Consider the following 26,753-nt stretch of genomic DNA (forward strand, 5'->3'; position numbering starts at 1 on the left):
TCATGGTTGCCTGCTTCTCCCAACTATAGAAGGAACATGTTAACATGTTCCATTGTAGAAACTTCTCCCTGCCCTGAGAACTTTGTGAAGTCAGGCATCTTGTACTTGTGTGGGAGAGGAACCTGATTGTAAGCCGGAGGGTAGGGAGTCTTGTACATAACAGACTGTTGCTTTGGCCTTAAGACAAACTGCTCCCTCATCACTTCAGCTATCTTTGCATTCCAATCAACTTTCTGATCAACTGCTGGCATCTGCTGAGGAGAAGCCATGCTTGTTGTATTCATTATCATTGCAAGCTGCTGAGACATATGGTTCATCGGCTGTTCAGCCGATTGCATCTGATGTGCCTATTGAGCTACCCGATTGGGTGTCTGCTGAGTCATTGTCGGCTGTGGAGCTGATGGACTAGTCGATTGTTGACCAGTATTATCCTTGTATGGCATGTTGACATATCGCAACTGTCCAGTTGCCTGATCATGGAAAACCCAGTTGACTCCTTTTTGGTGAGGGGATTGTGAAAGCAGAATTTCTGTAGGAGACTGGGGTTGAAGCATAATTGCGAGATGCTGCTGCGGGGTCATTGGTGGTAGCTCCGATGCATTGGATTGTGCAGCCATCTGCGGACTCCCTGTGCCTTGTGCATTCGGCTGTGTTGCCAACGCATTCTGCTGGGATCCCATCGGCTAGGTGGCCGATGGATCATTCCGAGGAGTCATCGGCTGAGTAGCCGATGCCTTAAACTGCATCTTGGGTGGCGTAGAAAAGAAATCTGGATGCATGCCATACCCAGTAGCAGGATTCAATCCTTTTGGAAACATGGACGCAGATCCATCTTGCACAGATGTAGTAACGGGTGGAGTAGTCGAGTAAATAGGATCTACCGTAACCGTCGACGCTGCAGTAGTAACCTGTGGTGATGTTTGACTGTTACTTGCCCCTGCCTGGCTATCTTGAGCCGACAAAGCTGTTGCCATAGACACTTCCAATGGCGTATATTGCATCTGATTTGGTTGTATATAACAAGGACCCATGCAACCTGGAAACATGCCTTCAGCAAAAGTCTTGACTACCGCGTTGTGTACTGTGTTGCCCATGACTGTTGCACTCTTGATAAATGCTTGCGCCATGGCTTGACCAACCGCATCCATCATCTTGTTCTCATGTTGAGCCTCTGTCAACGGTTGGAAGGATGGAAGATTGAACTTCTTGATGACATCGCCAGATCTGGTGATGTTGTATGACTTGAGGCATTCACGTTTAAACTGCTCCACACGCTCTTTATATTCCTTCTTTTGATCTTCATTGAGCTTGCCTTCAGGAACAGAAACGTAGTTCTCTTCATTGAGTTCAGATTTATCAGTAATATCCACCATGTTGAAACTTCCGTTCCCACCGGGCGTGCCAAAAGATGTGTTGACGCAAAAATCAACACACTGGAATCCGAGGGCAAGTGTTCACTAAGCTCCAGAAAGTCAACCAAGTGTGCCAGTCAATTTGACCTGTAATTGACAAGGGATTAAACAAAGTCAAATTCGAGAGCGTATCGGCTGGAATTCCGAATATCTCTCACACAGGCATATCGGCAGGCTCTGCCAATACTGATAACGACAAAAGAGTATTAAATGCGTGCGTGTAATAAACAAGCGCGTCGGCAGGATCGGTCGATGCGGAAAACGACAGAATCAGCTTGAGATAGCCGATTGCACGTATATAACAAGATCTAGGCTACGAACGTGTAACTCAGATAATGTTATGCTCGAAACAAATCTAAACTGGCTTTTAAGATAAAAAGATGTTAATCTAAAACCTAAAGCCGATCTAATATGCGTCTAGCGAATAGATGTGATAATGGACAAAAGCATAGGAAAACCTACAAATCTAGCCGATATCAATAAATTGTGAACAAATCTAGACGAGAAAACAGCGATGCGCCCGTGATCAAAGCCTAGATAAACTCGATAACTTTTGAATAGATCTGAACGAAGCCACAACGATGCGCCCGGTAGCTAAAGCTCAAATATACTCGGTAAAATGAAAACTCACCAGCAAACCAAGTCGCTCGAATGTGAGACGTCCTTGATCAACTTGAAAGAACTCGTCGAAAAGATAAAAGAAAAGGCGGAGTTGCCGAAAAAGTGCAAAGGAAATTATAAATTGTTGTTGTATTGGATGTGTATCAAGTTTTCCGGTCCCTTAAAACTAATATATATAGCCTAGTGCTACCGAGTCCTAGCCGATTACAGCAAATATTACTTAACTATAAAGAAAAGACTTCCTAATTTAAACTATACTAAAATATTACAACCGACTCATCAAGATTTTCGTAGAGTCCGGGTCCTCTTCTTCTTCCCTGACTTCATCGGCAACCCTTCATCGGCCGAGCACCAAAGCGAGCGAATCAACATCTTCAAAGCATATTACTCTGGTCCATCGGACAGGCTCTATCGCTGATTCCAACCCTGTTCATCTTTTGATTTCTTTCAAATCCGCCACCTTCCCTTTGTTAAAATCACCTTCCTTGACACGTATCAAAAAATGGTGTCAACACATGGCTAGCCACTGTATAGTGTTTACACGGCATGTACACGAGCTAAACGGCCATGTACGCGAACAGTGAAGACGACTGAAGTCTGTCAGGCAGATGAGAAACTCTAGAGTAATAAGTGTGACTTATATTCAAACAGACAAAAACCTGGCAGATCCCTTTACAAAAAGGCTATCGCGGAATGTGATAGGAAATGCATCAAGGGAGTTGGGTTTGAGACCCATATAGTTTTCATAGCAGCAACCCAACCTATGTGATTAGAGATCCCATGAATTAGGACCTGAGAAGAACAAGCTATCAGTTAACTGAGGAGAGTAATTTCTTTATAAACCCTTTCTAGGTCAAGATGCAATACTCTCAGATGTTGTATGGTAGGTTGGCTATGTGCCTTAATGTGTTTCTATTGGCATGGTTAAGCAAAGATTCTGTCCTACAGAGCATTCGTGAAAGAATCACACCTATATGAGCCTGACTATTGTATGTCGCAGTCCATGAGACTTGGGTAATCTCAAGCAAACTCATGAAGAGATTAGGGAGTATTATGTATATTGTTGACGCTCACTAACAATCATTTCTAGGCGTCAACTTGATCAGAAAAACATAAGAGTTTGCATTTCTTACACGTATCCTGATTCAATAAAGTCCCTAAACCACACTTTATATTTTAGAAAATGCAAGTTGTATTTTGGAGCTAATATGCAGGTTGCAAGCACACTTTGGCCCGACATAAAATCACAGAAAATATCAGAGCGACGATTCAGGCTCAAATGGACCAAATGTGGCCCAAGAACCAATCCAAATGAAGTCAAGACAGGCCAACCCCAATGTGGACCAGACAAGGAGGCCCAGGACAGCCTGCCAGAAGAAGTTGGGGGGCGGTTGGTGGCCCGGGCAGGCCGACCGACCTACCTGGTCGGCCGACCTGGCCCGTGGGCCCCACCGCCTCAACCAGGGCATTTGGTGTCTCCCCATTGGAATCTTACGTCGGTTGCATAGGTCCTCACCCGTGGCTCCCTGCTATAAATATAGGGGGGTAGAGAATGAGGACACACACATACACACCACCACACTTCCTCTCCTCTCTTGCTCATCTTGCATAGTCTTTAGGCTTAGTGGAGTTTAGGAGAAGTCTAGGAGTCGTCGAGTCGCCGGAGTTGCTCGAGAGTTCTGGTATGGGTTCATCTCTAGCTCTCTTTTGTAATATTTGGTTGTTTGTAATAGAAATAGACTACGGTTACCGATATCTGCTTGAAGTATATTCTGAGTTATCGGATATATGCTTCTTGATATGGTTGTGTTACTATTCAATGCTTGCATTGCATGATTGCCCTGTGCTGGAGATGGTTAGTCTTTTATTCTTAGAACTCTATTAACTGCTCCAGTATTCGTATGATTGCTCTAGTGTGATGACTGTTCATCCGGAGTGTGGGGGCTCCGTGCTGGACACTAGAGTATCCCTTACTAGTGTAGACATGGTGTCTAGATTAGCTAAGAGTTGTTGGATGTCAACTATACCCAAGGTTTGTAGAGGTAGCCGGCAGGTGGTGACAGCCCTGTCCGAGCCCGAGTAATCCTCCACGTTCGGTATGGGGGGTAGGAGGTACAAAAAGTCGCCGGGGTATACGGGCTCCTCCCGTTGCTTCGATAGCGATCTCCCTATTGTGTAGTTTAATCTCTGACGACCTAACCAATGAGAAAGTATAGATATAGCTAGCCTAGCACAGTTGACTCGAGCTCTAACTTCTGCCTTGCTCCCGGCCTAGAGCATCTTTTATCTTTCTTTTATTTATTTATCCAAGAGGGTAGTTTGTGTGTGTGTCACACTACCTCCTACCATGCTATTATCTTACCTCTGTTTATGCATGAGAATATCCAATGTAGATAAAGTTCATCAACTAGTGTATATCTCTTCACTCACCGCCTTCCCTGCGGAAATATAAATGACACCCCGGTGTACTCCCGGGTAAAATGCTATAGCGGTATTCCGTGGGCTTGCAGATTTATTCGTGGTTCATGAAATACCTGCCACCCCAATTGGCATCTGCGGGCGTCATCGCTGCTTCCCGATGGTGACGTTGGTAGGCGCCAACAAGCATTTTTGGCGCCGTTGCCGGGGAAGGCACAGATTGAAGTATATAGACAAAATTATGAACAAAATCGAAATTGGTATTCGCGTGCTAAACAGGTTAACTTGGCTTTGTTTTCTTGTCTTTGTTGATATGAAAACAGGGTAGTAGTGTATGACCGGTTTCGACTTGTCGCAAAACTTTCATTCTGATCCAGAGTCACTTTTGAGGAGGACGCGAGCTCGTCTCATATCACCTCGGAGATCACTCTCGGCAGCCGAACCAGTCATCGCATCATCGTCAGCTTCTCAAGCTATGGCCTAGAAGACACTCCGTGATTACTCTGCTCCGTCTGCTAACCAGGTCCCTACCGGGCCCGAGGTTAACACCGGAGGGGAAAATTTCCAGATCAAGACGGGTCTCATTACGATGGTGCAGGCCAGCCCTTTCTGTGGCAAGGCCAATGAGGATGCAAGCGCTCATCTCCAGCAGTTCCTGGAGCTCTGCAGTACTTTTGTTATGAAGGGTGTATTGCAAGATGCCATCCTGCTCCATCTGTTTCCATTCTCTCTCTTGGGGAGAGCGAAGCAGTGATTTTATGCTAATAAAGCTACTGTGGACACTTGGGACAAATATGCCAAGGCATTCCTCTCAAAGTTCTTCCCGACGGGCAAAACCAATACTCTTCGTGGTCGGATTTCGAACTTCCAGCAGGCATCAAATGAGTCAATTCCTGAATCTTGGGAGAGACTTCAGGAGTACATTCTAGCGTATCCGCACCATGGAATGGACAATTGGCTTATTCTACAGAATTTCTACAACGGGTTGACACAGTCATCCCGTGATCATGTGGATGCCGCTGCGGGTGGAGCTTTCTTCTCGCTGACCATTGAAAAAGCTACATCATTGATCGAGAAGATGGTTTCCAACTAAGGTTGGAGCGATGATCGCCTCCAACGGCGCTAGCGAGGTATGCACTCCGTCAAGGAGGCCGACATGCTCGCTATGAAGATTGATCTCCTCCTCAAGAAATTTGAGGATTATTCCCAAGATAAGGCTCAATTGCAAACTCTTCAATCCTTGGAAACTCGCATGACGTGCGAGGTCTGCGGGAATGTTGGACATTCAGGCGATAATTGCCCAGAAACCAAAGAGGAAGCTCTATTCCTCAATGGCAACAATAGATTTCGTCGACAAGGAGGTCAGGGGTGGAATCAACCACGCCCATACTACCAAGGAGGTAATGGAAATTCAAATTCTTTCAATCCAAACCAGCCTACCTTGAGAGATCTTGACTACGGCCAAGCGAAGATCAATGAGTCCCTTCAGAAAAGTTGGCCGCTACAGACAAATCTATGGAGACCATCCATGCCAAGATGGACGGATTCTCCACGACTATGAAGAACCACCTGAGTTTCAATAAGGCGCTAGAAACTCAATTGGCTCAACTAGCTGCTGCTACACCTGCTGCTGAACTAGGGAAGTTTTCGGGGCAACCCGAATCAACTCTAGAGAGCGTAAATGTCATCAATGCTATGTGGAAAGAGCCACTTAGCAGGACACCCCTCAGCTATGCAGAGAAGCTCACATGCCCAATAAGAGGTGCATGGGGCGAGTTAGCAGCTACAATAAGAGAAGATCCCGAAACCCCAGTGATCAGCTGCTCAATCTTTGATTATGAATTTGATCATGCCCTTTGTGACCTTGGAGCCAGCGTGAACATCATGCCCAAGGTAACATTTGAAAAGCTAGGCTATCCATTAATTTCCTCTACCACTATGTATGTTCAGCTGGCAGACTCCACGATAAAATATACAGAAGGAGTTGTGGAAAGGTTAATGGTAAAAGTCAAGAACACCTACATATTAGTGGACTTCGTAGTCCTTGATATGGAAGGAGATCTTGGAATCCCGCTCATACTGGGGCGACCATTCCTCAAGGATACAAACGCCAGAATTGATGTAGGGACAGAAAGAATCAGCCTCCGCATCATGGGAAAGACCATGAAATTCAAGTTTCAAAACAAGAAGGATGTATTCCTGATTCATGAGGATAGTGAGAAACAGAGGTTATGAGCAGAACCCGGTTGAGATGATCAAGACTATCACTCCCCTTCCAAGCCAGCTTGGGAGGATTGGGAGATTCATACTCCACCAACCGAGCCAGTGGAAGACGACCAGAAGATCCCTGACTTCATAACCAATATAGTATGGGAAGATCTGGAAATCGTTTATCTAACATACGAGGATCCTATTCCTGCGCCGACTACGCCATCAAAGAAGACCAAGAAGATATGGCGCAAGAAGAACAAGACGTCATCGACCGCTACTACTTCTCCAAGTACGGACGAAACGACCTCAACCTGATCAGGTATGGAGAAAGGTCCGGCTTTTCGGATCCTAAACCAAGAGCTAGATTGGGGGAGGTTCCCTCCCCTGAGTCAACTGTATCTCTTTATTTGCTATCAATAAAATTTGATAAAAACTTTTAATAATAAAATAAAAATTTACTGTTTTATTTTCCTTTTCCATCATGCGCGTTAAGAATGTTTTAACTCCTTATGATAAGTTAAAAGGATGAGTTTTGCTTCGCTCTATCATGTCTGTTGTGCCTAGTTTGAAAATAAAAGTTCTCTTGAGTTTAAATCTGTTGGTTATGCAAATATCTTGCCAATAAACCTGAAAGTTCTGTGAGTTGCATATGCTTGATCCAAGCCTAAATTATTGTGAGTTCAGATATGGTAAATAAGGTTGTGCAAGTTTATTCTAGTGATGCTTGAAGTATGGAGTTGTTTTCAAAAATTTAAAAAGTCAAGTTCACCAGTGATATGCAATGTCCTACCAGAGCCATATGTCATATTCCATGCAAAACCTTACACATATACTGCTTGATGTTCTATTGAGTTTTGTCAAATTGTGTGACCCTAGTGAGATGCTTTTCATGCTTTCTCGATCACAAGCACGTACATGTCCCGTCCATTTGCTACATTTCTACACTGAGAATTAGCACCACCATCCATCCATTCACTATTAATAAATGCTCCATGTTTTGGTGATATCTCTCGTAGAACATCCCTGAAATATAAAAAAAATCAAATTATGGTTGCTCCAAAAAGAGAAAAAATGGCATGCCAAAGAAGCTTGACCCAAAAAAGAGAGAGAAAAAGGGTAACCATGTCTCAAAAAAAAGACAGATGATTCAAGAGAAAAGAGCCATTACCTCAAGGAGTAAACCATATCTATCCATCCATCCATCTATCCATCCACTCATACACTTGCATCTTTTGATCGAGATTGCATGACTTGTTTCTTCGTAGATCATCTCTTTAACTTTACAACATATAGAATACAAGTGTGCCCGTTCTTATCCTATCTTGAGCTCCACAAAGACTTGTAGTAGTAGGAAAGATTAAAGGCAGATACCGCCTTGATAAGGAAATACAAGTTGAGTGCCTCGAGAGAATTATCCTGGGAACTTTGCCACATTTTCAAAAATCTTTCAAAAAATATCTCTAAATAGATTGCGGATCTATGAAAAAGTAAATGTTACTCTGTGCACCATTCTAACTCTCAACAACCCAAGACAAGGAAACGGCCAAAAAAACCCCATAGAGTAAGGTAATTGTGCAAATGTATGAAAACCAACTTATTTAATCTTACTAGATTCGTACCCGTGCGTTGCTACGGACAGCAAAAAAGAAAGCAAAAAAGAAATTATAGTGCAAGACATAATAGTTGTTTAAAAAGATCATAATTTATAGACCTCAAAGATGTCGCCAACCAGGATGTATCTGAAGTCATTGATATAATTGATATAGATGATAAAGAAGAAGATATACCAATAGAAAAGCATGATCATCCAATCAACAAGACGACTCAGTTTGTTGCATGGCAATTCAATGAGGATCCCCATGTGGTTCCATCCAACATTTCTATCAAAGGATATAATATTAGGGCCAACTGAGAACTATATATCAGATATTACCCTATCAAACAAATAAATAAATACCCATATATCAGCAGGGATAATCTGGAGTTAATCCCAAAAAAGTTGTGAGTTGCGTACAAATTAAACTCAGCACCCTTGAACTTGAATTTATATTCATGTAGACCAAGGTTGGAGCAAGTGAATACGGAAAAGATATCAGCTGCCTGAATTACAAGCAATATAGCATATCTAGCTGCAAAATATGTGTCCCATCTGAGAACTCCATATCAGATATCACCATATCAAAAAAAAAATCTAGTATGATTGCCTTCTTACATAGAAAAATCAAACCTGAACGACCCTATTGATCATAATACTTCATCATGTCTTAAAACTTAAAAGAACTTCATATATATGAGAAACGACTTCTACAAAAGTAGTGCAACATCTTCATATATCTTTTCTTTTCTTTTCTCTGTACCTAGCAAATAGTTTTAAGACAAAACAGCTAAACCACTATCAGGTCCTGCATATATATGTTTATGAGCCCCCTTCTGGGGGTTGACCCTCTCGCCTAGGCCTGTACATCACAATCCAAATTCCTGAGATCTTAAATTGAGGCCCTGCAACAGTAGAGCAAATATATCAACCATAGCAATAAAATAGGCGATCAGAGATTGATCAATGGGTAGGGAGTTGTCGCTTGCTTGAGCCTTCACTCTTGATGAGCAAACAAAATTGGATTGTGACCTGGATAAGACAAGCAGTTGATTAGAATCTCCTTTTGAACATGTAATGTGAGAAAACCAAGCATACAAAAGCATTTCAAGCACGGGTGCTCGACCATGTGATGCAAGAAGTTACCGGACTTCGGGGCATTTTGTGGCTCAGTAGGAGCAGCAGGACTAACAACTGACTTCTCTGGGGAAGGTGCTGATGGAGTAGATGGTGCTAAAACAAAGCAATGTAAGGGTCTACAATAAGATGCTGATTATGGTCTGAGAACATAATGCCATGCTGTGTTGGAAGTTCAGAACTACCTGTTGGAACAGTTACTGGACCAAGAGCAAATGCAGGTTCAGGAGGGCTAGAAGCTTGTCCTTGGCTTGCAGGAGAATCAGTGACGCAGGAGAAGGCGCCAGAGTAGTACCTAGAGCAAAAGAATTGGCTTGCAGGAGAATCGGTGACAACAGGAGAAGGGGTCGGAGTAGTACCTACAGCAAAGAATACAAGTTCATCGCACATACTACAATTATGTACACTCTCTGCAATTACAAGAAGTTGCAATCATTAGGTTACTGGCTCAGGAAAATTACCAGTGCTGTGTCACACCCTACCGTGTTGCATAACGAAGAGCAATGATGATGCAAGTACAGGCCTACAGGGCATGGAAATGCCCTTCATATTTATGTTAAAAGAATCAATATGCAATCATCTCAGGCATTTCAGTGAGAAAGCTACAACTTACAGCAAGCCCGGACGAGAGTTAGAGCTACCAAGCCACCTACATTGCAGCATCCATCGTAATCAAAATTCAGAAACAGAAATTTCATTTAATTCTAGCAACCTCAGAGCATTTACCCCACCATTCGCTCAAATTCTGAAGTAAAGGTTCAGAACCACAATTCATCAACCATGGATCAGTTGAACAACACATGCATTGTTGAGAAAATAGTCGATCCAGAACACGAAAATACTGTCAAATCACACAATGTTCTTCTAAAATTGCTCAACCCAGGTCTGGAAGAAAACATATGGAGAAACAGCCCCGCCTCAACATTGCTAATCCTCAAGCCAGCTGAGCGCCATACACTGCCCTCCCCGAGAAACCAGAGCAAAGGGGAAGCTGAAATTGAAAAGACTTTTGCAATGTGTGAAGCTGTGCTCACACCTGGATCCAAGAGCCGAAGCAAGAAGAAGCGCCACAAGAGTAAGAGTCCGCATCTCGTCCCTCACCCGTGCCGCCGCAGTGTGAAACAGCAAGCCCAGCAGCAGCCGTCAGTGCGGCCACAAATCACAACCGCGCTGGCTCCGCTATGGCAAAGCTCCTCCCCGCGCAACCGCAAGTGGACCCCGAAGCACAACAAGACGACGGAGCCTGACCGACATTTTGGCAGCACGCAATGGACGACACCAAACCCATGAAGAGGAGGAGAGAAGGATAAGGCCAGGCAGTGGGACCGGAGGGGGTGCTCACCGAGTGTGGCGGAGAAGCTCCGGCGGTAGGAAAAATAGCTGATTCAGGCTGCGGGAAGATCGGGCGAGGGGTGGGAGGCGTTCCAATGGTGGATTCGAATGGAGTTAGCCGGAGTTGGCCGGATTAGGGGAGATCTAGATACACGCAGGCCCGACGCTCGGAGGACGGATGGCGGGCGGGCGGGCTGGCGGAGGAAGGAGGACGGCGCGCACGGCGACGGGTTGTTGAACGACGCGCGAGGCGGCGACGGAGGACAACGCGCGCAGCGGGGGCGGGTGGAGGAGCGAGCGGCCGCGGGCGGAGGACGGCGCGCAGCGGGGGCGGGTGGAGGAGCGAGCGGCCGCGGGCGGAGGACGGCGACGGACGGAGGACGGCGGGAGTGCGAGATCGCAAAGAGGAGGCGACGGAAGGGATGAGATCCCGTTTTTTAGATCAGTTTTTTTTAAGTAAATTTCACCAGCGGTCCCTGAACTTGTCCCGAGTTCTCATCCCGGTCCCGGTACTCTCAAAATGCACGTCTAGGTCCCTGAACTCGTCCCGAGTTCTCATCCCGGTCCCGGTACTCTCAAAATGCACGTCTAGGTCCCTGAACTTGTCCCGAGTTCTCATCCCGGTCTCGGTACTCTCAAAATGCACGTCTAGGTCCCTGAACTTGTCCCGAGTTCTCATCCCGGTCCCGGTACTCCCAAAATGCACGTCTAGGTCCCTGAACTTGTCCCGAGTTCTCATCCCGGTCCATGAACTTGCTAATCTATTTCATATAGGTCAAAACCTCCATAACATGTGCTCCAAACAGTACGATTAAGAGAACTGATAGGTGGGGCCCATATGGCAGTCACACCTCTCCCTTCTCCCTCCTCTCTTGCTCCCAACGTCGCCGCCCATGGCCATGACCATCTTCAACCTTGAGAATGGGGAAGGGGGCAGGCTCAGGCGAGGGGGTCACCGGCTCGCCGGCCAGGGCGGCGCTGTGCGGGCTCGCGGGCGCTGGACCGGGACCAGGACCGGAGCGGGGCTCGCCCGCCAGGGCGCGCCGGCGGTGGTGGCCATGGACGGCGCCGCCCTCGGGGTGGCACGACATCCACAGGGAGCGGGGTAGCCGAGGGTCGCGTGGGACGACGGCCTTGACGGCAGCGCGGCTGGGTAGGGAGGGCGTGGGGCCGGTGGAGGGGCGGCGGGGATGCGGGGTCCGCCGTCGGCGTGTCCAAGCGGCGGTTGGGGCATGAACGAGGACCAGGGCGGCGCGGAGCTGAGGTCCATCGTGGCAGCACAGGCGCACGGGTGGCGACGGACGCTAGGGGTGGGGTCCGGCGGCGCCCATACAAAGGGAGGAGGGAGAAGGGAGATGTGTGACTGCCATATGGGCCCCAGCTAATCAGTTCACTTAATCGTACTGTTTGGAGCGCATGTTATGGAGATTTGGACCTATATGAAACAGATTAGCAAGTTCATGGACCGGGATGAGAACTCGGGACAAGTTCAGGGACCTATACGTGCATTTTGAGAGTACCGGGACCGGGATGAGAACTCGGGACAAGTTCAGGGACCTAGACGTGCATTTTGAGAGTACCGGGACTGGGATGAGAACTCGAGACAAGTTCAGGGACCGCTGGTGAAATTTACTCTTTTTTTTAACGGAGGCTGCGGGAGTGGTGGGCGGGCTGGGGCGGACGGGACCAAAACCAAACGACGAAAGACGAAAGACCAAGGGCAGACTGATCGCTGAATTTTTTTTTGTCACCTTTAGCCTCTTTTTAGTAGTAGAAATAGAGATAGATGAATCTTTTTCTTCAGACTATGACGTGACAGGTAAACTGCGAGTCAAAGTGATTTTCTAATTAAAAATCTGATTTTTCCTATTTTACTTGGGACGAGCAAAGGACAGTTTGGGGATCTAGTTGACGCTCGCTAACGATCATTTTTAGGAGTTAACTTGATCAGAAAATTATGAGAGTTTGCATTTCTTACACGTATCCTTATTCAATAAAGTCATTAAACTACACTTTATCTTTTAGAAAATGCAAATTGTATTTTGAAGCTAATATGCAAGTTGAAAGCACACTTTGGCCCAACATAAAATCACAGAAAATATCAGAGCGACGATTCAGGCTCAAAAGGACCAAATGTAGCCCAAGAACCAATCCAAATGAAGTCAAGACAGGCCAACCCCAACGTGAACCAGACAAGGAGGCATAGGACAGCCTGCCAGAAAAAGTTGGGGGTGGTTGGTGGCCCGGGCAGGCCGACCGACCTACCTGGTCGGCCGATCTAGCCCGTGGGCCCCACCGCCTCAACCAGGGCACACCCATTGGTCCCTTATGTCGGTTGCAGAAGTTCTCACCCGTGGCTCCCTGCTATAAATACAAGGGGGTAGAGAATGAGAACACACACCACCACACTTCCTCTCCTCTCTTTCTCATCTTGCATAGTTTTTAGGCTTAGTGGAGTTTAGGAGAAGTCTAGGGGTCGTCGAGTCGCCGGAGTTGCTCGAGAGTTCTGGTATGGGTTCATCTCTAGCTCTCTCTTGTAATATTCGGTTGTTTATAATAGAAATAGACTATGGTTACCGATATTTGCTTGAAGTATGTTCTGAGTTATCGAATATATGCTTCTTGATATGGTTGTGTTATTATTCAATGCTTGCATTGCATGATTGCCCAGTGCTGGAGATGGTTAGTCTTTTGTTCTTAGAACTCTATCAACTGCTCCAGTATTCGTATGGTTGCTCTAGTGTGATGTATGTCCATCCGGAGGGTGGGGGCTCCGCGCGGGACACTAGAGTATCCCTTACTAGTGTAGACACGGTGTCTAGATTAGCTAAGAGTTGCTGGATGTTAACTATACCCACGGTTTGTAGAGGTAGCCGGCAGGTGGTGACAGCCCTGTCCGAGCCCGCGTAATCCTCCACATTCGGTATGGGGGGTAGGAGGTATATAAAGTCGCCGGGGTATACGGGCTCCTCTCGTTGCTTGGATAGCGATCTCTCTATTGTGTAGTTTAATCTCTGACGAGCTAACCAATGAGAAAGTATAGATATAACTAGCCTAGCATAGTTGACTCGAGTTCTAACTTCTGTCTTGCTCCCAGTCTAGAGTATCTTTTATCTTTCTTTTATTTATTTATCCAAGAGAGTAGTTTGTGTGTGTGTCACACTACCTCCTACCATGTTATTATCTTACCCCTATTTATATATGAGAATATCCAATCTAGATAAAGTTCATCAAGTAGTCTATATCTCTTCACTCACCGCCTTCCTTGCGGAAATATAAATGACACCCCGGTATACTCCCGGGTAAAATGATACAGCGGTATTTCGTGCGCTTGTGGATTTATTCGTCGTTCATGAAATACCTGCCACCCGAATTGGCGTCTGCGGGCGTCATCGCTGCTTCCCAGTGGTGATGTTGGTAGGCGCCAACATATATGCTCCACCCTCGGAGAAGTCTACTGGCAGCCATGTACTGGTTATGACTTCAAGTGAAACTTGTTCGCACCAAACATGCAATTCAAGGCATAGTCCATTGTTCAAGTTGTGGATAAGTGTAGCTTGTAGCTCCAGGTGAGAGTTCAACTTAACAGTACTCACTGAAACACTGGTATATCAAACAGTAGTGAGAAACAGACAAATCTCTAAACATGCATTTGTGATCTGCTGGGGGATTGATGGAATTTTGAGCTTGGGCTTGGTCTATTACGAATTTCAGAAATTTCAAATAAATCTCAAAGGGCCATATGTGTGTGCATGAGGGATCTAATGGTGCAAGCCTTTAATTCCACCTTACTTGTGGAAGGTTTAAATGGCTAACTTAAATAGTAAAGTTATTTCTGACTCTTCAAGCTATGTGGGTGGGAGAAAAAGGAAGCTCCACACGCATGCGCTAGCTTGCCTCGCCGGGCCGCGCACGGGCTGGGGCGATAGGTGCGCGACATGCGCGTGAATGGTCCACCAAAATCCGGCTCCTCGCCTTGCAGGAGCGTGGCTTCCTTTTGCAGTTTTATTTTTTGGTTTCTTGGCCATTAATTTATGAGATATGGAAGGTTAATCGGTTTCCTAATCCGATTATTAGATATGGAAGGTTAATCGGTTTCCTAATCGGCCTCCTAGCTGTTGATCTGCCAATCAACGACCCACATCCCACGGGCAGTTCTCCCCCCGCACGTTCTTCGAGGAGCGATGCCGGTGCCTTCTCATGGAAGCCTGTCAACTATTTATTTAAGGGTTGGTCATCCCTTTTCCACCAGCGTGCTCGAGAGTTCCACTATCACAATGTTTTCCCTTTGCAGGCTGCAACCTCGCCGTCTCGGACGACATGCAGCGATCGGTCTCCCTGTCGTCCCCCGCATCCGCCAGCCGGTTGCGGCATCTCTCCCCCTCAACCATGGCGTCCGGTTCCGCATCGCGCCAGGATCGACCCTCCGGCGCCACTCCTGCACCCTCCCGCGTCGATGCCGGCGACCTCGAGTGGCCATCGCGCTCCGATGCCAGCGAGCTCGGCCCGCCGCTTGCGGATTTGGCCCCCAAAGGCACTGGGGGATCTCCAGCACCTTCCCAGCCTCCTCCGGCGGTGGCGGCGCCTTCGTCGTCGTACCCCGTGCCATCGTCATCGCCCCCCGGAGGTTGACCTTCACGGTCAGCCTACCTCCCGGTGCATTCGACTACGACGACGCCGCTGCGTTTGACTCCGACGACTCCTCCGACACCCAGATGGAGATGGACCCGGATGACGACATCCGCTAGAACTACAAGGTTCAAGTCCCCCGCGGCCCCGCTCTGTGCATCTCCCACCGGGAAGACGGCACCTTCCTATGCCCTGTATGCCCCGCCCTAGCGCACCGGTAGACGAGGCTGACCGAGGTAAGGGACCACGTCGTGGGGCAGGCAAACTCCAGCGCCCTTAGGGGCATGAACAAAAAGAAGTACAACCGCCACCATGTCCTGGCTCGGAACGAGGGGTGGATGTAGGGAGCGACCCACGCTGTGCCCAACCGTGCCTCGCCGTCGTCGTCGGTGCAACTACCGCTCCACATGTGCTTAGTTCACTCAAGAGCTAGCTACTTTCAGTTTCAAGTTGTAGTAGTGTGTGTCGTCGTTGTCGTCGCCGTCGCAGTGGGATGCCACTGCTAGCAATAAGTTTGTAAATTAATTTGTGTTTAATTAGAAACTACTGTGATGTGTGTATGTTTAAATTAACATACTTGTCGCAATTTGGGTTCGATTGTTTGTTTTCCGGTGTCAAATTTGGGGATTATTCCCATCCGAAATTGAACTAGAATCCAGGATAGATACAACTATATCTTCATTTATCATAATTATATTTACATTGCATCCGATCCTCATGATGAGATACAATAATCGTATTGAAGCAAAAGCAACACGCTAAAGGAAGACCTAGTTCATACTAATTCACAAACAACCTACTTTAACATCACGGCGATCGAGCAAGATCAACACAAGCAACAACTAGAATCCAAAACGCTCGAAGAGTAGATTGACTTCATGTTGAATCCTATAGTCCTCGCTGCAGAACCGCCTCAATCCATCAGGGTCCTACTCATCGACAGTACGGCTACACGGGAAGCCTGCGCAGGGAAGGTCGCCACATGGCACCGGCGCCACCGGCTGCTGCACATGTACCCATCGACGCCAGTGTGTTCCCATGATGCGGGCAAACGCAAGCTCGCGGTAGTGCAGACAGCCCTCGTTGCTGAACATTGATCCGCCGGTACCGCCCGCCGCCCCCGCCGCCGCTTCTTCCTCACCCTCGACTTGGCGCATGTACCGCCTCGCAGCTTGGTCGTCTCGGTGCCGGTATTGGCCCTGAAGAGGAGGATGGCGTCCACATAGGTAGCCACATTGTGCCCGCGTTTGGTGGCGCGGGGGAGCTCGATGATGCTTGGCCGGGCCTCCGGCGTGCCCTTGGAGAAGGCGTTGTTCATCCCGGTGATGTAGCAGGCCTCCGGGTTGCCGATGTCAGTCAGGTGAGCAAGGAGGGCAGCGTAGGCAGCATGGTCGTTCCATAACATGGCGGTGGCGAACCAACGTACATCGATGCGCTAGCCGACAGCGCGATCGCTGGTGACGCCGCGCAGGAAGCGGCACGTCGCCCGTAGACTGTGGAGGTCATCCATGGGAGAGACCGACGTCACCGCGAGGTGGCCCGCGATCTTATGGCCACCTCTGTCGGGAGGTCCTGCATCGACGGCATGTGCCTCCGCGTCGCCATGTGATTGCCGGCGTCGATGTAGGGCTAGCGCGACGGCGTGGACGTCTCGCCGTGCGGAAAGGACCCGCTTGTGGATTGTCTCGTCGCTTCAAGTTCAGGCGGCACATTGTCTTGGGAAGGAACCATCTTTTCTCCGGAGAAATTTGGGGAACGAGACCCTGTAACTTACTCCTAGGTCACTGACGTGTGGGTCCGGCTCCACGAGTCAGTGACTGATGAATCCTATGGGGCAGTATAGTTGTTTGGGACCACCACCATGGTGACCTATGTGCGGCACCCTTTTGTCCATATGCCGAAGCCCTGCAGGCTCTGCAGCGGTGCAGCCACACTGTGCGGTGCAGTCAAAGTGGAAGAGGATGAGTTACTACTCTACACTGCAGCCACACTCCTGCTGGAAGATCTTTCCATAAGATCTTGATTCCTTGAAATACATTGAAATTTCTATCTTTTTTAGGCTTTGGTTGTAAATATCAATGCTAGCGATAAATTACATATATACCCCTATAAAATGTAATCACTGCACCTTGGGAGAGGATAACTATAGGTACTCTAATTTCTTCTATTGATTTATGGTCATTTTTTTATGCGATAAATTTTGAACTATAAAATAAGTCTAGGGATCTTTTTATATGGAAGACCAACTGTCGGGCCACTTGTACCTTTTTCACCGGTTGCGCGTCTTCTCTGTCGTTTGTGGGCCCTGTCTTGTCGGCCCCATATCTCAGTGCCTTTGGGCGAAATAAATGGACCTGCATCTCACGTTGAAACCCAATCGACGCACTGGTTCAATGAGCCGGCGGTTCCGTGATTATTACAGGTGTCCTGCAGCATAGACGATTGTGCTTCTTCGCGCCTCCTTGTAACAAACGAAATCAAGTGTAAGAGGGCTGAGACGGAAGTAAACCATGGACTCGTCGTCATGAAGAAGAAGCAAACCATGGATCATGCTGCGGCCAGAGGATCTGATCATCCTGATCCTCCTTCTCGACATTGACCATCCACGCCGGATTGGGGCACTACGTGGAGTCTGCGTCATGTTTTGGTGGATATTGGACTCCCCCGAGGTGCTCCGCTGCCTGCCGCTCCGGGAGCTTCGTCAGCGCCTGAGCAGGCCCGGGGTCGGGTGGTTGGGCTTCGAGGAGCGCTTGCGCCTCGCCAGTAATCGCGATGCCGTATGCTACGCTGGGATGGAGATGTTGATGACACGGAGGGATCGCGCCGCCGGGCTGGCACTCGTCAACCAAGCCGCTGTCGCTGGGGACTCTGGCGCGGCGTACTTCTTGGCGATGCGGTGGTACCGTTCGAACCCCGCGAACCACGAAGGGCTGGCACTGCTCCATGGAATCAGCGGCGGCCCGTCGCTCCGTGACGGCCGGTGGGAGAACCACGGCCTGTCGCTGCAGCGATACTTGGTCCTGCGGGACCTCCACACCATTGCCTACCGGCTCTGGTTTCCGGACAGCGACGTCGACTCATCGGGGCTGCTCATCGAGGATCCCCACATCTTCACATGGGCAAAATGCCGGCGCTGGGGGGATGCGAGGAGCTGCATCATCCGGTACTGCAGCGTGGAGTGATGCATCCATCATGAGTTCGACCTCTAGACGCGGCACTTCAACGGCCCGGTGAGTTACGCCTTCAGCAGGATGTGAGACGCGCCGCAGCATTGCTGGAGCGTAGAAACAAGCAAGTGATGATGCTTGGTGGAAGTTGTATATATGTTGTGTGTCTGTATTTGTTTAATTATATATGATGTTGTGGTGATGTGTCGTATATCTAGCTAGCTATCTGGAATGTTTGAATTTGTATTATATTACATACATTGGAAAGTATATATATCTAGCTATCTGGCATGATCAAACATACATGGTTCACCGTGCATGCAGTGTCCTGTACCTCATATCATGTGTGAGACCTGCATGTCAAGTGATGATGCCTCCTCGTCAGCGCGACAGGTCGTCACTCCATCATGTGGTGCGGCTAGCTGGCTGGTGCTGATTTCGTGTGAGAGAACAACACTGCTGATTTGATGTGAGTGATGCAACTTGAAGTAGTGACATATAGCGTGCTCTCTCTGCCTACCACGCCTACTGGCATAGCGACATATACTCCAGTGACGAGAAATGGGGATTCTTGAAAATAACCCCAATTTTTTTTGAATGGTAAAGGATGTTCAGGAGGCGCCACGTGTCGGGTGATGGCATCGGTCTTGGAGAAAGTTCATGAAGCAAAATGAACTAAATAATTCATGAATCAAACTAATTGAAAAGCAATATACACACAAAGTACATTAAAACGAGTCATGAAGTAGAAGCAATAATAATATATATATAGCTCTATTTAGTACCCTGGATATGGAATAGTTTATTCCATACCCGAGCCGGCCCGCGCACCTGATCCGCCTGTCACCAGGGTTAACATTTTCGGTGGAATTTTGCCGAAATTTCGGTATTTTTTTCGTTTTCGCAATACACCGGGAAAAGAAATTTCGGTATTTTTTGTTTCAAAATTTAAAATTTTAAAAAAAAATTGTAAAAAATATGATAAAAAACTAGGTGTTTTTTTGAGCGAGTAGCACTTGAAATAATTAAAAAATAAGTTGATTTGGTTGGTTAAAATCACTAAATGGGTTCGGACCCGTTAATGATTAATAGACCCGTTAACCGTTTTAACCTACCCAACGCACCTGGCTCCGCCCCGACGCAGCTCGGCATTTCTCCAGTCCCCTCGTCGCTCGCCTCTCTGTTCCCCTTCCATCCCTCCGCCCGTCCGCCACTGCCAGCAGCTCCTTCCGCTGCCCGGAACCGAAATTTCGGCGGCAAATCACCGGATCCCGATCGGGAGGGAGCGGATCTCGCTGGCGGGAAGGCGCGGCGGCTTCCCACAGACATCCCGACCGGATTTCGCTGCAGTACCGGCGGAAAACCGCTTCTATGGGCCGGATTTCGACGCGGGCTCCTGGAAAGAAAGGTATGAGAGGTTATTTTGTGATGGTGATGCTTGTTGATGTTGATCTAAGTTAGTTAGTGGTGATATGTGATGAACTTCATGCTATTTTTGCAATGGGGAAGCTAGGGTTAGAGGAAATGTTAGGATTTGTTTGTTGATTTGAGAGTCTAGTGACAATGTGACATGGAATGTATAGAAAAAATCATTCCAACGTTTTGGATATGAGTTGTATTCAATATTAGTGATGAACTTAAGAGCCGATTGATTCATGTCACCTAGGTACTATGTTATATAGAATAGTATGTAACCCTAAAAGTATTTGTATATATTGACTTGCATTATGCTAGTTTGTATGATGAAAAAGAGCACGAATTGTAGGTACTATGTGATATTCATGAACTTACACCGTGCTATTTTTCTGTAATTGTAGGACAATGCCAGACGTAGTGTGGGAGCATGGCCAAAAGGTCGGGGGTGGTTTCAAATGCAAGTATTGCAGGGAGGAGAAGGGTGGGGGAAGAGAAACACGGTTCAAAGAGCATTTGGCACATAGGGGGAAATATGTGAAGGACTGCCCTTCGGTTCCGACCGAAGTTAAGGAATTCTTTAGTGAGCAGTTGGACAGGAACAAGGTTAGAGCAAAAGCAAGGGCACGAGAAAGAGTGCTGAGGGACCAAGCAGCAAGGGGCGGCACATTGACCTAGAGAAGGAGGGTGGCCAGGGGCACGACGAGGATGCAGACCTACAGGCTGCCTTACACCAGTCCCGCCAAGAGTATGACTTTATGCAGCAAGCTGGTCCACGATACGAGAGGGGTGGCGGATCTGGATCTGCTTCTGGATCTAGAAGTGGTGGTGTTGGAGCCAGTGGTGGACTACAGCCTTCGATGTTCAGAAGGAGCCAGTCACAAGTCCCTGAGAGGGTTAGGGACTACCACCTAGGTTTGAACAGTGCTCCACGGCAGCAAAGGATTGATACCGGCCCATGGACTGTCAAGGGGAGGACATCAAGAGAGCTTCTAGGGAGGGCATGGGCGAAGGCGTGCCATGCTGTCGGTATTCCCGGCCGGAAAGTTGATGACCCATACTTAAAAGCTGCGATCGTGGAGACCCAGAAACAAGGTAACAACGTATATTTTGAGCTACATTACATATCCTTCATTGTGATCTCAATGCTTTCTCTTCTATGACCGCAGGTGTTGGAATCAAAATACCATCAGGGAGGGAGATAGATGGAAAATATTTGGATGAGAATGTGAAGGAGATAGAGAAGTGGAAGAAAGAGTGGGATGAATGTGGAGTCACCATCATGTGTGATTCATGGACGGGGCCTATGCGTAACTCGGTCATTAATTTCTTGGTGTATAGCGGTGGCACCATGTATTTCTTGAAGTCCATCAATGCGTCTGACAAAATACAGGACCATCAATACTTGTTGAAGGTAAGTCGATGAATCGATGTATTGTTCTCACCTTGGCAGAAAATATAGAACCATACACATATCACATTGGCATTGTTGTGCAGGAGATCAGAGTAGTGGTCATGAAAGTGGAGCCTCACAATGTGGTTCAGCTTGTCACGGACAATGGTTCGAACTACAAAAAAACCTGCAAAATTCTCTGTCACGAGTTCCCTAACATTGCATGGCAGCCTTGCCTTGCCCATACCATCAACCTTATGCTGAAGGACATAGGGAAGTGCCCGGAGCATGATGCTTGTATTCGAAGCGCGCAACGAATTTGCAGCTGGCTCTACAACTCCAACAGTCTACACAACATGATGAGGGAAGCCATTGGTGGGGAGTTGGTAAAGTGGAATGTAACAAGATTTGGGACCAACTACACGTTCCTTGAAAGCATGTACAAGAAGAAGGACCAGTTCATGACATGGTTAGTGTCACCTGAGTTCCGACGGTCTCGCCACTTCAGTAGTGCAACTGGAAGGTACGCTTACGAATGCATGACAAGTATTGAATGGTGGGCGAATATGGAGTTGGTGATCAATGATGTTGAGCCTCTGTACATGTTTCTGAGATTTGCTGACTCCGACAAAACACCTAATTTGAGTGAGGTGACAATGGAGTATCAAAGCATGAGGCAGACATATGCCAGCAAGTTCAGCAGTGACTGCCCCCAGTTTAAAAGGATCATGGTTGTGATAGATGCAAGGATGAGCACAGTGATGTCAGGCACCTATATGCCCACTGCTTGTGCTCTTAACCCTTACATGCAGTATAGTTTGGGGACATCACAGACAGTCATGGCAGTAATGCGCAATGGTCTGGAGAAAATGTTGAATACCAATTCTGCAGCAATTGCATTGCATGAATTTGAAACATTCAGGACGAAGCAAGGTGAGTTCTCTAGTGACATTGCTAGACGAATGGCCATTGACCGTAGAACTTCACCAGCTGCTTGGTGGGCTACATTTGGGGGAGATACACCAGTGTTGCAAAGGGTCACCCGACGCTTGTTGTCGCAGTGTGCAGCCTCTAGTGGATGTGAAAGGAACTGGAGCACCTTTGCATACATCCACACCAAACTGCGCAACAAGTTGAGCCACCAAAAATTGGACAAATTGGTCTTTGTGAACTACAACCTCCGCTTGCGTCTGCAACATACTACTAGGGTGGTCGATCCATATGACTATGATCCAGTTAGCAGTTTCATGGATCTTTCTTTGTACCGGCAGTCATCAGCAATTCAAGATTGGATGCAGCAATCAAGGTCCAATGGAGACCCAGCATTTGATGAAGACTCAGACTTCACTGACACTCCATTGCCGAGCAAGATGTTCACTGACATAGGCTCTGCTCATGCTCACGATGAAGATGTGGGGGCATGGGCCGAAAAAACAATTGGGGACACCCATCTGGGAAAAAGGAAGACTAAGATTGGTCCCGAAATGAGAAAAGAGAAGAAAATACGCACTGAGGAGGAGTTTGGTAGTGACGAAACCACACCTGAGCCTAGTGGTGGTGAGGAGATTGGTCATGATGATGATGATGATGATTCCAGTAGCAGTGAAGGTGATGGCAATGATGGCAGTGACGGTGATGCCAATGATGGCGATGATGGCAATGACGGTGATGCCAACTCTGCTTCCAGTGTTCAGTACTACAACCCGTACAGTACTTCTCCCCCTGGAGGGGGCTTTCTGTGGCCACCACCAGGGGTGGTGAACCCGCCACTTCCGCAGGCAGTTGCAGCATTGCCTTATTTGGATTATCACGGCTACCTACCATATGGAGCTCCACAGTTGCAATATCATCCACCTACGTACGTGTATTTGCCACCAACAGACGAGCCGTATGAGGGACCACCGGGAGAGAGATATGAGGACTGAAGAATGCAGGTACGTATCCTATCAACAAAATTTATCTATATGTTTTGCTTCCTCTCATTATTCAATTCATTTCACATAAATATTTAAATGCAGAGAATATGCTACATGGACTTAGTATGGACTATGTCTTTGCCTCTGTTGTATCTTTGGATTGTAATAATTGTAATAGACTTTGGATGTATTGCGTTGTATGTGTGGACTTCGGACATGAGTTATGTGTTAAATGGTGTATTTATTATTGTTTTATGGAGTTATATATATGTTATGCATTATAAACTGTCAATATACATATAATCAGGGGAAACTCTGCCAAAATTTTCAAACCATTGCTTAAATGAAAAAGTTCCTAAAACAAAAGTTGTAGATCTCGAAAAACTGAACAAAGTTGGTATTCAAAAGTTTTTCATTTGACCTCGGGAACAGTAGTAAAATCACAAATGACATCATTTTCCGGTCGAAAATCACCGAATTTCGGTCGAAATCACCGAAATTTCGGTCGGACTTCATCGGAATTTTGTTTTTTGAATTAGAATTCTCTTTCGTTCGGAATTAGCGAATTTCGACGAAATTTCGGCTGAAATTTTGTTTCCGGCAGTTGGCAGGATTCGAAAAAAAACAAAAAGGTAAACCCTGCCTGTTGCTGATCGCCGCTTCCGGTTTTCTGCGTCCGGTTCGCCCCGGTCTGCGTCGACATCCGGACATCCCCCACCACCTCCACCCCCGTCCCCACACCCAACCGCCCAGCTCCCGTTCCCCGGCGGCGGCGCCCCCCCGAGCGCCGCTCGCCTCCACCGCCCAGCTCCCGTCCCATCCCAGCACCCAATCCCCTCCTAGCGCCGCACCCCCTCCGCGCCGTCACTCTCCTCCCGGCGCCACTCACCGCCCAGCTCCCGTCCCGGCGCCGCACCCTCCCCGTGCCGTAGCGCTCCTCCCGTGTCGCTCGCCTCCTCCGACGGTGCCCACCTCCCCCCACGCCACATTTTTTCAGCCAGCCCCAAGTCCCTCCCGCCGCCGCACCAACCTCCTGCGCCGTCGCTCTCCTCCCGGCGCCGCTCGCCTCCTCCGATGGGAGTCTCCGATTTGATCGCCAGTAGTGTGCCACTCTCCTGCGGTGATTCTTGCCCCCCTTCTATGCATCGGCGGCGACGGCAACACAAGCGTTGGATGGATCCTAGGGATCCAATCTTCTCCACGGCAGTTTGCTATTTCTCCCGTGGAGATGCTCTAGCGAGTTAGGTGCCCCGTGGAGCTCCTCGCTCTGCGCAAGTTGCCCCTTGATCTACCTCACACTGAATCCCCAAGGTGCGCAGATCGACCAAGGGTGCCCTGCGAGGCTGCGAGCATGTTTCCCATTCTAATTTCCTCATTGCGTGCAGATCAAAGATTCTTCGAGAGGATCTTAATTACCTCTAGTTTAATTGGAGCACGGCGGATGTGTGGATGGATATTGGTTGTTTTTTTTTTCAATCGACTGCTGTTTTACTCCCTATTGTGGTGAGATGGTGCCATTGCTGCCTGCTGGGATGACGGGATCTAACCCTGGTGCCAACGACCATTCGACAATATGCTGAATGGCAGGACCTCCTTGCGAAACTGTCAGGTAGTGCTTGCCAGTGCTGGTTTAGTCTCGTTTCCCATTATCATTAGTTTGTACTTCAGCTACTGAACATTTTGATCTGGCTCTTGCATGAGATGGGTCCAGCAAGCTGCAACTTCTCTGCATTTATATTTTTTGTTAATAGTTCAAGTTATGCAGTAAAGGTTAGATCAGGGCGTCAATTACATGGTTTCCTGCCGTCGCCGCTCCCTCCCCGAGATTCGCCCCCAACCCCGGCGCCGCACATCCCTCCCGGCCCCGCACCGCCTTCCTGTGCCGCACGACGCGACGTCACTCTCCTCCTCCCGGCGCGCCCGCCGCCGCACCATCCTCCCAATGGGGCTACTGACACCGGTGCGGCATCCTCCTCTCTCCCTTCCGCTGCGATATTTATTTCTCAATTCTGGTTCTGATCTATATTGTCCTTGTCTGCCTCATGTGACCTGAATCATGATCTAGTTTTTTCCTCTCGCTGGATTTGCTGGTTTAATTTACAGCTTTAACCAGAAACTTTTTCTGATGTGAATCATTCAAAGTTAATGATCAATATTTGGCAGTGCGGGCTGAAAAATCAAACTGAATCATTGAATAAATAATTGATGCAGCTTTTATTCTCTATTTAGCACTCAGGGTGTTGAATAAGTTATTCAGCACGCTCCTCCAACCCCGAAACCGGAAAAATGTGATCCCAAAACCAGAAAATTCTTCTTTAAACTGGAAAAAGATAAGCATCCATTCCGTAATCGGAAAATTAGGAGGTTCAAACCGGAAATTATTCTGTGTGACCAGAAAATTTAGCTCATCCATTCCGCAACCGGAAAATTAGGAGGTTCAAACCGAAAATTGTTCTGTGTGACCGGAAAATTTAGCTGAGTCATGGCCATCCATTCTGCAACCGAAAAATGAAACTCCTAAAGTCGACGGCCAAGTCCAAACAAACCTATGAGAAATCAATGGAGGTATTAGAAGACCTCAATAGGAACCTTGAAAAATAATCATTTATTTTCGCCTTATTTTATTTTTCTATTGCAAAAAAGTCAACATTCTTCTACCCATGTGGTCAATTTAAATAACTTATCTAGCCTCATTGTGATCCCACACCCAACGTGCTTGATATATTCATAATTTTCTTGTTAGAAATTTTGATTTTCCGACCACGTCCAATACAGTTTCCAAGGCAAATGTATTTCTTATGTAGTCCAACATGCTTGATATATTCATAATTTTCTTGTTACAAAATTTGATTTTTCGGTTGCAATAACACATTTCCGGTTATTGAATTTTTGTTTTCCTATTAAAGCCTATTTCGGGTAATTTTTTTGAGTAAAACACAATTTTTCGGTCTGAGAAATACATTTTCTGGTTCCAGATCCCTGAATAGAGGTGTGTCATATTCTTTTCCGGTTAAGATTACAAGTTTTCGATTTCATGAATACCTTTTTTTGGTTTCGGATTATTATTTTTGGGCTAAGATAACAATTTTTCGGTTACAGAAATATTTTTTCCGGTTTTAAATTCCTGTTCATGGGTTTTTTCGGTTGAACAAAGAATTTTTCGGTTTAGAGATTCCATTTTACGGTTTTAAATCCCTGTTCATGTCTTTTTCCGGTTGAACAAAGAATTTTTCGGTTTCGGGATTCTATTTTCCAATTTCAAATCTCTGTTTATGAGTTTTTCCGGTTGAACAAATTTTTTTTCCGGTTTCGGGATTCCATTTTCCGGTTTCGGGTGGGGGCTACCGTGGGGGTGGAGGGAAGGGGGTGAGCGCTCTAAATAGCAAATGGAAGCCCCGGCCAACATACTTCCTAGCCAACATCGAGTCCAACCAGCCCACCCACCATCCTGGAGCCGACCCAATCAAACCACCCGGCCCACTCGCGAGTCCAATTACCCCACCCCCTCCC

General features: G+C 47.4%; 2 protein-coding genes across 20 annotated transcripts; one reads left to right on the forward strand and one right to left on the reverse strand.

The window, feature by feature from the left end:
* Nucleotides 1-7,434: 7,434 nt before the first annotated feature.
* Nucleotides 7,435-11,083, reverse strand: LOC120672206 (vegetative cell wall protein gp1-like). Of its 19 annotated transcripts, none has more exons than XR_005674036.1 (7): nucleotides 10,736-11,076; nucleotides 10,007-10,042; nucleotides 9,855-9,916; nucleotides 9,579-9,752; nucleotides 9,403-9,489; nucleotides 7,831-9,288; nucleotides 7,435-7,685 (listed from the first exon to the last, which is right to left on the reverse strand). XR_005674036.1 is itself a non-coding variant. In XM_039952530.1 (4 exons), exons 1-4 carry the CDS (start codon nucleotides 10,089-10,091, stop codon nucleotides 9,220-9,222), a joined length of 417 nt encoding a protein of 138 aa, XP_039808464.1. In that variant the 5' UTR covers nucleotides 10,092-11,083; the 3' UTR covers nucleotides 8,669-9,219. The 19 variants fall into 19 exon arrangements, 4 of the variants coding, with proteins under 4 accessions (XP_039808464.1, XP_039808480.1, XP_039808457.1 ...); XR_005674026.1 differs by having other exon boundaries at nucleotides 10,430-11,076; XR_005674040.1 differs by lacking the exon at nucleotides 9,855-9,916.
* Nucleotides 11,084-20,656: 9,573 nt separating this feature from the next.
* LOC120672275 lies at nucleotides 20,657-23,414 on the forward strand. The gene is made up of 5 exons (XM_039952598.1): nucleotides 20,657-21,029; nucleotides 21,104-21,348; nucleotides 21,432-22,284; nucleotides 23,144-23,261; nucleotides 23,346-23,414. The coding sequence occupies exons 1-5, from the start codon at nucleotides 20,693-20,695 to the stop codon at nucleotides 23,365-23,367; spliced, it is 1,575 nt and encodes a 524-aa protein (XP_039808532.1). The 5' UTR covers nucleotides 20,657-20,692; the 3' UTR covers nucleotides 23,368-23,414.
* The last annotated feature ends 3,339 nt before the right edge of the window (nucleotides 23,415-26,753 follow it).

Source organism: Panicum virgatum, chromosome 2K (genome assembly GCF_016808335.1).
Source record: "Panicum virgatum strain AP13 chromosome 2K, P.virgatum_v5, whole genome shotgun sequence".
Lineage (NCBI taxonomy): Eukaryota > Viridiplantae > Streptophyta > Magnoliopsida > Poales > Poaceae > Panicum > Panicum virgatum.

What these genes read in the sequence shown, in the direction of transcription:
- LOC120672275 (XM_039952598.1), top strand. Translation starts at nt 20,693, where the DNA reads ATGCAGCAAGCTGGTCCACGATACGAGAGGGGTGGCGGATCTGGATCT. An exon ending in CGTGGAGACCCAGAAACAAG is followed by an intron (nt 21,030 to 21,103) that starts GTAACAACGTAT and finishes CTATGACCGCAG; the next exon opens with GTGTTGGAATCAAAATACCA. An exon ending in ATGAGGACTGAAGAATGCAG is followed by an intron (nt 23,262 to 23,345) that starts GTACGTATCCTA and finishes ATTTAAATGCAG; the next exon opens with AGAATATGCTACATGGACTT.
- LOC120672206 (XM_039952523.1), bottom strand. Translation starts at nt 10,091, where the DNA reads ATGAAATTTCTGTTTCTGAATTTTGATTACGATGGATGCTGCAATGTA. An exon ending in TCCAGTAACTGTTCCAACAG is followed by an intron (nt 9,490 to 9,578) that starts GTAGTTCTGAAC and finishes GCTTTGTTTTAG; the next exon opens with CACCATCTACTCCATCAGCA. An exon ending in GTAACTTCTTGCATCACATG is followed by an intron (nt 9,289 to 9,382) that starts GTCGAGCACCCG and finishes TGTCTTATCCAG; the next exon opens with GTCACAATCCAATTTTGTTT.